Raw genomic sequence first — 12022 nt, 5'->3', positions numbered from 1 at the left:
TTGGTGCAGCGGTAGGAAAAAAGCCTGCCGAAAATATGTGCAACGGTTTTGGCTGCGGATCGATTTTGGAAACTTTTCCCATGCAGTCAATTCCTTTTCTTTACAGAAGGTTTATTATACGCTTTAATCACTGCCTTTTCCGGCTCCTTTTCACCGTTTCGGAGCCAACTAAAAAAAATGAACGAGGGATTTTGTTGTGATGTGCACCATTAACAAGATTGCTTATACTCTTAATGAACAACATCTGCGTGCTTGCTCACTCCAAACAAATAGCAGTTGGGTCGCTGGAACGTTTACAGCGGTTTGCGATGTGCGGGAATGAAGCTCTGACTGCGCGCTGCCAGCCCGAGCGCACAGAGCGCAGAGCAGCGCAGTGCTGGGCTGCCGTCGTTTCCACAAGGAGGTGCTTACAACAAGTTGCCAACAAAGTCCTTTACTTTGCAGAAATTGCAAGGTGTGCACAGCATCGTTGTCTGCTTTGAGACAGAGGACAAAACAGTTCCTCGATCCGATCCTAGCTCCTATCTCTAACAGTGTTCCCTGGGCAGAAGGAACAGTGCAGCACTGAAGGCAGAGTGGAACAAACTGTACTCTGTAAGAGTTGTGATTCCTTTTACAGCTTGAAATAGAAAGAAGAGACAATCCTAATCTAGTTACAATAAGCTGAGCAAGATGCTGATACACACTCCTTTGCTTCTCTGTTTTTCTCTTAGTCAAGAAAACAAATCAATATGAAGAAAAACAGCCCATATGCAAATAGGCATTCATATCCATCCACAAAATTGCAATTTGTTTGGTAAATACACTCTGGAAAGATAATCTGATGAAAGAGAAGTTAGAACTTGGATTTCAGCCTTCATTTTAGATGCTGCCATAATTTCCAGCTAAAAGAAATAAAAAAGGAACTAATTAATTTGTGATGCTGTAACCGCCAGACCCAGGGGTAGACATGGACTTTCTCAATCGTGCCCTTTTTTTTTTTTTACAGTTGCAAAAGCTATACTGAGAGTTTATAAGAATAAGAAGGAACAGGACTGCAGGTGGCAGGATTTGCCCTGTGGAAGTAAGAAATAGGAGATAGGTTTGTACAGACCTCTTTTTTCCACGCTGGCTGACAAGCAATGTAAGGCCTCTTTTGTAGACTTGTTAACTTGTTTTGATCTTGCTTCGTAAATGGAATCAGGACATCTGCCCGTATGTTTAATCTGAAACGTAAATAAAGTTATTACATTTTCTCATGTATTTCAGAAACACTGATTTCCAGTTACTTCTTTACAAGCCAGAATAATGGATGAAAACAGCGAACAATATTGGATTCAAGTGTTGCATGTTGGTTTTGTTACTGTGGCTTTGTTCGTTTGATGAATTTAGTCAGATTTTATTTACTGTCTATGAAGGTTTCATTCCTTCTGGGAAATAACTAACCTCTTGAGATCAGACGGAAGGAGACCAAGCCACTTTATGCATGGAACGGTGAGCTGGTGAGCCTCAAAAGACATTGACTGGAATAAGAAAAGCCAGCTGTAACATTCAGAGACTTTTAGTTAAATCCTTTGAGATAGAAGCAGTTCTTGGCTACAGTCAGGTTGCATAACAGGGTTGGTTGGCTCTTCTCTCTATCAGAACTTTAGAGGAGGAAACTGGAACTTACCACACCCCATTGCTGAGAACAGTTTCTCTTTTATGGCTTGCCACCTTCAGCCATGAAAGATTCTAGATTGGTGCATTCTGTTCTTTTTATCTTGTGGTTTTTGTTTGTTTGTTTGCAGTCAGCCTGAGTTTGATTGCCAAACAAAACTGAAGCCAGGAGAAGCAGTGACAACTACGACTGGAAATTCCTGATATTCCCTGCTACAAGCACCACATTATATATAATCAGTGAATTTCGCTGTGTAAGATTATCAGAAACCCAATAATCTATTTTCATCCTGGAAAATGCTGTTCTCTCAGTTTACACACATTGCTGGCAGAGCTAAAATCCTGGCAGATCACCTGAAAACACGAGTTCTGTCTCCACAGGGGTCCCTGAAGCATGTGTTATGACATATTCTTGAGCCTGAACATCAGCCATGACTGTTTCCAGAAGGTGGGGTTTGTTTCTTTGTTCGTTTTCTTTAGATGTTCTTCCTCCATCTCCCTCTTTCTCTCTGCTACCTGCCTGCCTTCCATTTTGTCTTTCTGGACCTATTCTTTTAGTGATGTACTGCAGTGCCCCTACTTGTTACCCTTGCCTTTTCCTCCATAATATTCCACATTAAAATATGTATCCAAACACAAATTCTCACCCCAAACCAAAACCTTCACCAACACAACACGATTCCTTGGAGGACCGTGCTGTTCACCTATCTCACGAGTTACGTCCTTTTCCTCCCCAGCTTCTTCCAGCCATCATTTGTCTTCCATGGCAGAAACAAAGCAAACTGGAAAATGCTTTTCCATTTGGATTTCCTGAGAACTGCCTGCATAGCAGGAAGAAACTGAGATACAGTTAAACAAAACACCTGACATTGTTATCCAATTTCTGTTTGTTACAGGAAAAAGCTCTTCTTGCAGATACAAAGGCCTAAAAATGGTGCCTGTGTTTAAAGAAAATAAGGAGAGGTAGTAACCATTCTAACTCATCGTGCATCCAAACTTCAAGGCTGAATTCAGATCAATATATTCGAGTGGGAACTGATACTCACCACAGATCCATATTTGTAGATACACATTATTTCCACACCTGGGTTCAAGAACACCAATTGTCAGGTATCTGTTATCTTCACACTGGGAATGCTTATGAAGACTGCTTTAACAATTCACTTTTATGGCATTACAGTGCAAAATGAGAATCAAGGTAAATCTTGCTTTCTTCCTCTATTAGAGAGCTACAGACCTACCATGTGGATCTGCATCCACAAGGGTGAAAATAGGAATTTGAAATGTATCCCAGAGCTTTCTGACCAGAAGTCGTGTGTTAAGATCTGGTATGCCTCTTCCCTAAGGAAACAAAATAAAGCAGACAGATTTAAATTAATTAAAACAACATCTGGCTACATACATGCTTACATTTGCCAATTAAAACTTGCAAACAAAACGCCTGCAGGAAAATTTCTCCAATAGGCCTTAAGCATTAAGAGAAAACGGCTGCTTTTTTTCCTTCTCAAAAGCATTTGTAGCACTAAGGAAACAATGTAAAACAAGGTGCAGACGGTGTGCTACAGAGTGTAAGTGCTTCTCCTCTTAGACAGGGGCCCAAGGCTCTTCCTCACTGCTGGTCCCAGAACACGTAGGCGTGGATATTTACACATCCCTCTGGTTCTTAATCAACTAATGAATTAATTACTTGTGCAAGCTGCGTAAATCTTTCAATGAGATCCAAAAATCAAACAGTTTGATTTCACTTGGGCTTGCAAAGTTTAGGAGCATGGAGAACAACAGCGGGGCCTTGTGTGACTTTGCAGCACCCGGATGAGTTTGATCAGCTTCCAGGCTCTGAGAGGATGGCTGGAGCAAATAAATCTTCACGATGTTCATTTTGTGTTTTCATTACCACTCTAATAAAACGGTACCAAGATGCTAAGGCACACTGTCTTATTACTGCCTTTTGGCCAAGTTTGAGCAGCATTATGAGGCTGAGGTACCTTGTAAATTCTGATGTCTAACAGCAATACGAAATGTAAACTCATACCGTAATCATTATACATGGGGCCAATTTAATGCAGAACTCATCATCCAGGAGTCTCTGGAAGGTTGCATCTTTTTCTACAATTAATATGAATTTGGCACGAGAGTATAGATCTTTAATGTTAAGGCTACCTGCACATAAGACAATCCGTCACAGCAACCCATTCAATCTGAATGTTCTAAAATACTTATTCTGGAGCCAAAAGCAGCTCTTGACTCAATTCTGGAGCCAACAGGCAGAGAAAAAAATTACCAGAACATTGTTTAACTTGGAATATTCTTTGTTTTTACTTTATTTTTTCAGTCCACACTGAGAGTTTCTGCTCAAAGGATACTTTTAATTCCTTGAACGTTAGATGGCACGGTAACTGCCTAAAACAATAAAAACCAAACCAATAATTTATGATAGAGAAAAGGATATGTTTTAAAATAACAACATTAGGTAATGAAGGACACCATTACATCCTAAAACAACCATTCATCTCCTAATATGCAAGATCAGCCTTGACACTTTCCCTGCTTTGTAAGTACATTCAACCTTTCGTATCCTGCTGTACTGCACACTTTTCTGAAGTGCATCTGTGCTACTGCTACAGCTCAGCTCTTTGCATGGGCTGTACAGAGAAAACAATGTCCTGATTCATTTCACATCTCTTTTAGCCAGAAGAAAAGTCAGCTCAGTGCCAATTTAAGATTGCAAATTTAATCCAGGTTTAAAGCATTTGGGCTTTCTCTTTGGAAGACCATTTAATCCTTTCTTTTATTAACCTGTAACCTGCTTTTATAACTATATTGCTGCAACAGTTTAAGGCACAGCAATGTTTACATCTCGTATTAGGATTGGGTCAATCTGGCAAGCATATGGATAACAGAGCAGGGACTGGAGGAAGAACTTGGCAAAAGAACGTGTCTATATTGAAGTGTGTGGTCTGTTTTTATTTCTGACTGCTAAATCACTTCTGGTGCCAACAAATAAAACTATGAAGAGCTGTAGAAGAGTATTAACAACGGGGGCCTTTACACTTTGCTTAAAAACAAAGCATGATGGGCAGCTGAAGCAATCTTTCCATTTGGAAGTGACCAGATTAAGCTTACAACGAGCACATCTGTCAGGAAATCGTGACAGCAGTCAGCAGTCACAGTTCTGCTTCCACTTTCATAACCTGAACAGCGACAGCAATCAGCAATTCCTGGCTGCTTATACAGCTGTGGTTATAGACTTCTCTGTAGCTCAGTATCACCTCTGATAACATCAGTTGATAATACAAGCCCCTCTAATGCTTGCAAGTCCTGTATTAGTGATATTCTGAGACTAAATATCCTGATGTTACATTCACAGATCTTTGCTTGTACATCGTTGGGCACATGATGAGAATATTACCTCTTATGCTAATAAGGCATTACTATCAAACTTGTGTAAATGGGAACACAGTTTGGGTCCAGAAGATAATTACTCCTCTTACTGTGATGGCTCAGTTTATTTTTTCTGTTTTGTTGCCACTAAAGAAGTTAGAGAGGGTGAGTGTCAGTTAGTTTAATAAATGGAGCAACCTGAGCTACATGAAGTGCAGGGTATCACACGGAGGTAGTTGATCTATGTGGGTTCCTTCCAAATGCAACTGTTCTATGTATTCTAATTACTGTTAGTTATTTAATACATACTGTTGCACCACTGGTACAATTCACTTTTGTACCATCTTCCTCAGTGTAACTTAAATTACCGGCAACAAAACCTTTACTTGTAGACAGCTGAAAAAAAACAAAAAGTTGCATAGAGTAAATTGGAATTAACGTGCTTTTATGTTACTGTTACTGAATGGGCAAACCAAGAAACCTCTGGAAAACATTCCAACTGGTAACAAGCTGCTATCAGCAGCCATCGACCTCTTAAAACACACAGCAAAGTTGTTGACACCATGGATATAAAGGTGGATTTGCAATAAAGTACAGAAACAACTGCATTTGTGTATACAAAATAAGTCTTGTAAAGCATGAGATGCAGGATATTCAGATGGCTGTATGTCTGACTCACTCGAAACTTCCACTTAAACCCCACGCTAGGAAGTCTTCTCAGTATAAACTACAAAGCAGATGCCTTGCACTCTGCACTGCCTTCCCAGGTAATACAAAAGGCCTTGTGATCTTGGCTAGCACTTTGTGCCACTCTTGGAAGCAAGCTAACTATGAATTTTCTCTGAAAACAGGAAACCTTTCAAATGTTACGGTAGAACTTAATCAGGTGTTGTTGATATTTCAGCTTCACGCACTGCCCATATGATTTGGAAATGATTACAGAATAAAAGCAGTAATCATAAGCCACTTACAATGTGCAGACTTCTTCGAGGTATCTGAAGCATGCAAGAGATTTCATTGATTAAATCATCCACAACTCTCTGGCTACCAAACAGGAGTGTATCTGAGTAGTATATATCTCTGTCAAGACCAAAACATGTAATTACAATATGAATTACAGTACTGAAAAAGCTAACAGGCTGTCAGAATACAGAGTAACACTCAGCTGAAGGCATGGGTAATCAAACCACTGGAAAGATTTCCCACAGAGAAATCTGTTATCTGACAGATTTGCACCCCACTCTGCTTCCCCAGCAGCACTCCTATAATACAACTGCATCTGAAGCCACAGAAATGTCACATTACCTTTTAGTTGCATACGAATTGCTCTGCACCATCTTATAGATCATCGATAACATTTTGAGCATCATAGCTGAAAAAACGCATTACAAATCCATTGTTGTCAATGCTCAGAAATGCACATGCAATCATTTGTATTTATGTTGACCGATATTTGTGTCTCATACAATAAAACAGTGAAGCATGAACACAATCTGTGCACGTATTTTAACACGGTGTGAAATACTGAGAGATGGCACCAACCAGTGTACCCAGTAATTTCTAGCAGCTAGAGAAAAGTGCATATGAAGGAGCTGAGTGAGGGAACACGTGTCCTGCTGTCCAGACGAAGAAATTCATTGCCTGCTCTGGAAAAGTAAAGTGGCTTATTGTCTGTACTCCAAGATTCCTTTCCCAGCTGGCTTTTTGGAGGAGGGGGATGTTTTTACTTGTAGACTTTGCGAATATGCTTCAATCTGACATTCAGTCAGGCACCATAGAAACTGTAACAACAGGGAAAAGCTGAAGGGCTTCTTATTAGTATCAGTTTTGTTAGTCTTGTAGCACACAAGGCATAATTTATGTCTTTTACAAGGTTTCAAACTAAAATACAACAAAAAAAATTAAGAATTCAACTTTGGAACTTACCAAACTTTGGTGCTGTTGCAGGGCAGTCGCTTCTGATTTGTTTTGTAGTGGAACGAGGTATCATTTGTAGACCTACAGAATCTTTAAATCTGACACATGGCAAACAAATGCAATAGAACTGTCAGCTTACAAGTAAGGATATGTAAACGATTTTATCCCAGATTGCTCAGACTGAGAGCCCTCTCCTAAAGTCAAAGATGCTTGTTCTATTTTTAGACATGATAGACTAGCAGCAAACAAATAAATAAAGGAAAAAAAATGTCATTCATTATTATGTATACACTTCAAGTCTAACATGCAGTAATTTTCTGATGTACAACATACGAGAAAGTGCAATTATTTGATTTTACAATTGCATGATCTAATTTGTGCCCTCAAATTATTATCAGAATAACTCAACTCAATTTCATTCTTGGAACTTTTGGAAAGAAAAATGTGGGGCACCCTAATTTCTGAACAGCTGTCCCACCTAAATGATCTGCACCATTTCATTTTGTATCTGAAGGATCTCTTCAGAAGAGACAGCGTTTTCTTTGCAGCATTTCTCTGTAGTGCCCTCAGGTACGACAGCCTGCCTACACAGCACTCACTTCTGCTTTAGAACTCCACAGGTGCTTTTAAAAGCACTGACGGCGAGGTGACCATCATTTGATACAAAACCACATCAAGTTTCTCGAAGCCTTCCTTTGCTCCTCGCAGCCTTTGGGTGGCAGAGCACAACCAGTGCAGCAGCAGCTCCCCGTGCTCAGCACTCACTGCAGTGCATTGCAGCACTGAGGCTGCGCGCTTTTCACTGCCTGCTGCCTGCATCAGATCTGCACAGAGCAGCAGTCACCTCTGTGCTCCATTAAGGTCACTAGGAACACTTCTTTTAGAGAACACCCTGCCTAAGAACCAACCCCACAGCCCTCACACATGGCTCACAAGGAAAGCTCAGCCTAGCTTGACAGCCTGCACCCAGCTGTCCTTCCTGGCCTTGCAGAGTTCCCTGCAGAGTAGCTTTCTGTAAAGCACACATCCTGCTTTAGGCAGGCATTCTCATAGGTTGACCTCATTCCCAGGTACATCTCTCTCTGGGTATCTACAAATGTTTTCACTCAATGGAATGCCTATGCAAGTTTCCATTTCTCCACCATAAGTAATGGTTCAGCTTTTTGAATTTGATTGACGTGTCTTATTTTTAACAAACTGTGATGCTGTTTTCATTTGAACGTTTTCCCTCTATGTGTTCTGATGGAAAATTACACGTCTGTTTTCCCAGCCCAGAATGGCCGTTCCCCTGAGACTGCCAAAGATGGCAAAGCTTTGTTATAATATTTTCATTTTACAGCCATTGAAGTAAAACATTTGTTGTCAAGCCATCAGGACACCAACCACTGCATTCACTGGGGCATGCAAGCGTTTCAGTTAGCTAATTGCCTTCGGGACCTTCACTTCTTTGATGGACAGAAATCTATTGTTCTCATTGAGTATTCCACTGAGGTGTAATGCATGGAAGGTCTGCTATGCTTTCACAACCTTCAGTGTTTGTAATGTGTCCACTTACAAGGACCTCTGCAGTCAGATTGATCTAAATATCCTTCAGCTCATGGGTGCCCAAAGCTATTATGAGATAAGGGACAGATCCATGCCTTCCTTTATCCTTTTGCTTTCATGCTATAAAAAGTAATGGATTTCTCATTCTCAGTTGAATTTCATGCCTTGGAAAAGTACTGCTGCATGGACTTCTACAAAGCTGTGATATAAAGGACGGGTTGTTCTTTCTCTGCTCCTGCCTAGGTAAGCTGGCATGAGATCTGAAATTTAGATAACACTGCAGAATCTGGTTTTACTTTATTTGGCAAATAATGGACTTAAGATAGTGCATGGACACAGCATGGCAGTAAGAGAACGGTAGGAGCTGGCAACCACCTTCTTTGAAGGATAAAAGGAGGACAAACTTATTGCTACCATTTGAAGAAATAAGGTACCATGAGGACAAGCAGAGAAAAAAAAAAAGAGAGAGAGAGAAAGCACTGCAAATGGATTGGTAAATAAAATTGTGAGTGAGAGTTTCCAGCCTAAAACAGTTTTCCTTTTTGTTTAATCAAACACAACGCACTATTTCTGTTTTCTACCGCATCTAGAACATATCTGGCTATAGGACCTCTTTTCTTTCTCATTCTTTCTCCAGAATTTTACATTCTCCTTTATGCTATGGCCTGCTCTTCAGTTAGTGCACAATGTCTGCTCATGCGTCACTTTGCCTTTGTACAGCAGTTTTTCAAGAAGCTGAATTCTGATTCTGATAGAACGACATCAATTCAACTTTTGTGGAAGTTATAAAAGCATTGCATTTGTGCCATATATATTCATGTCAGGCAAGACTTCAAAACACACGGTACTTACTCTACATTCCTCCAATCTGATCTATTAGCCAGTGTGAGAACAGGTGCTTGTTTTTTGGCCAAACTTTTAAGCACATCTAGAATAACGTTTTCTATTGCTTCAAGAACTTCAGAACTGAAAGAAAGAAAACAATTAAGCAGTTCATATAATTTAACACAGTTCTACTTCGCATTTTGATAATCTATCCTCATCCTTCCAGAAATCACTTAATTCAAAACTTCTTCAGGCATGTACACATGCACACATATTTGTATATATACACATTGCAAAGCCTTCTTTGTTTTTGCATGTCCTTCTCCTTAGTTTCCACGTAAGATTTGACTTTCCATTCCAGATTCATGACTGAGAGCACAATTAAAAGTACATTTCTATTCAACCCTAAAACCAGTGGATTTTTCACCAGCTGAGCTTTCAGAGCAGCTGGCTGGTTTCTGATTCATGATTAATGCTTTACTTCAAATGATGTAATATTGGCCTTGGCTGTGATTTGTGCTAAGTTGTTTTTAAATGCTGTGAATTCAGAAAAAAAGTTCAACAGAACAAATACTTCCTGCTGTAGCCGTGCACATTAACCTTCTGATCTGTTGCCCTAAACAAACTGTTAAGGGTTTTAATTATATGAGGGCTTGGTCTCAGCAGATGCAAAGAACAGAACCTGCATCTTTCACCTAAAAAGACCAAGTAACCTTGCAAGCAGATGCATTACATCCAAACTTTAGGCTGCTCTGAGTGTTATGACAGATGCTCTTTATTTTCATAAGCAATCTGACACCAACATTTCAGCTGTCCTTACCATTACAACTCTGTTAAATGCCATCATAAGCGTAGGTGGGATTGAAGAGTAGAAAACCAAAAACAACAAGCAAACAAAAACTTACATTAGCACCAGTATCAGCAAAGACCTATTTTATCAGTAAGTAACACACAAAGACAAGTAGTGTAGACCACACTAATTATCCTACCGTTACAAAACCAGTAAGAGTAATGTTTTAAACCTTGCTATGAGTGTCCCTAAACAACAACGGGGTGTCATTAAAGTTCTCCTCTGTCATCTTAATACATTTCTTCCACTTTGTGACTCAACTTGCACTTCCCCATTGTTTTGCTAAGTCAAGATTCTCATTCTTTGGGAATGATTTCTGGGAAGTATTAATCTTTTCTTTTAAATTATTCATCGTAGTATCTGTATATAACATAAACCTACTAGTAGTGCTGATTTTTTATGTCCAACAAGACTAAATTTGGTCACAGAGAGACAAGATTTCCTGACTTCCAGACTCACGGTCTGTTCCTTCAACACAAGGTCCTACCTATTGCACATTATCCAAAATAGCAGTTCTATAAAGTAGAGGGAATGGTCAGCTGGTAAGCTAAACTATGTAACGCAGTGAAGGGTGACAGCAGAATAGAAAGGCTAAGGTGCAGAGCAAGTTAGCAAAAACTAGAGTTGAAGATAACAACAATATGTATAAGCAGATGGATGAATGAATGGTTGGGTTGGTGGTAAATCTAAGCCACACCATTGCTCTGATTCTTGTAAGTATTTTACATATTCACGTGGTTCTGTTCACTGTCACTGGCCGAATATTCCATTTGCACTTCATGAACATGAAAGCCCAGGCTGCTGTTCCCACCCGTTTCTCAGTGCTTGGCCAACGCAAGCTGTAATTGCAACAAAATATAAAGAAGAGGACAGCAATTCTATTTGTACCCCTGATATTCCCTCTCCCTTCGCAGAGATAAACTGAGTTTTCATAAGCAAACATGCAGTGCTGGCCAAGTGTGCCTGCATGACGTTCCCCATGGTTTAGCTAACGCTGCGATGGGGCTGAGGGCAGCACTGTGCCACACAGCATTTCTAACTGTGAACAGACACCGCTTCTGTGCAGCACAGGCAGTGATCTTGAACATTAGTAGCATATAAGACTCATTTCATAGCACAGCAAGCAAGTGTAACATGACTATACAGAAACAGTTACCAGTAAGTATCTGCTCTGCGGTAAAGCAATGCACTCCAAGCCCTGGAGCTGCAAACTGAGTGCTAGAAGCATGCATTCCCCATGCCCTGCCACAGAGACCAAGAGCTCTCCACTATTATGATTATTATCCTTTTCCTCTTAAGATAGCCCTGCGATGCTCCCTGTCTGTCATATCGTGATGACACTCAATGTGTTTGTCGTCACTGTTTGCTGCACTGCTGTCTGTACCTACAGATTTGCTGGGAAGTCTGAGGAAACCCAGCTGCGCTGGGACAGTGTGAGAGCCGCTCTTTCCCGTGTCACAGCAGCACAGTGTTTCTCACTTTTGCACAAGCACTGCCAACTTCACTCCTACCACAGAAAGAGCACAAGTGCAGCATTTCCCAGCTGTTACCTAGGGACGTCGCTGCCGTGAACCGACGCTCTGGTTTCCTCACAGCCATCCTTGTGCCCAGGCAGCGCCTCAGCACCGCGCTCCTCCATGGTGGGCACTGCACACCCAACCTCCCTGGAAGGGTTGGAGCTGTTTTAAAGAGACTGCCAGGTTAGGAAAGGCTACTTTGGGGCGTAAAGAGAAACTGCAGGGGTAGCTGCTCAGGGAAAGCAGACATTTGCTGCAGAGCTTGAGTTGAAGAACGGCTTTTCCTGACTGACCGAGGACTTTTCCCGCCCTTTCCAAGGGGGGAGTTGGCCCCACCCTTCCCAATGGA

General features: G+C 40.8%; 1 protein-coding gene across 1 annotated transcript; it reads right to left on the bottom strand.

Annotated features, from left to right (window-relative positions):
- Positions 1–23: 23 nt before the first annotated feature.
- Positions 24–11795, bottom strand: SPO11 (SPO11 initiator of meiotic double stranded breaks). The gene is made up of 13 exons (XM_048963007.1): positions 11707–11795; positions 9334–9447; positions 6946–7034; positions 6325–6391; positions 5991–6099; positions 5329–5415; positions 4002–4038; positions 3671–3780; positions 2880–2979; positions 2685–2722; positions 1426–1502; positions 1094–1205; positions 24–884 (listed from the first exon to the last, which is right to left on the bottom strand). The coding sequence occupies exons 1-13, from the start codon at positions 11793–11795 to the stop codon at positions 765–767; spliced, it is 1149 nt and encodes a 382-aa protein (XP_048818964.1). The 3' UTR covers positions 24–764.
- Positions 11796–12022: the final 227 nt, after the last annotated feature.

This window comes from Lagopus muta, chromosome 16 (assembly GCF_023343835.1).
Source record: "Lagopus muta isolate bLagMut1 chromosome 16, bLagMut1 primary, whole genome shotgun sequence".
NCBI classification, from domain to species: domain Eukaryota; kingdom Metazoa; phylum Chordata; class Aves; order Galliformes; family Phasianidae; genus Lagopus; species Lagopus muta.
This window is presented reverse-complemented; position numbering and strand designations above follow the sequence as displayed.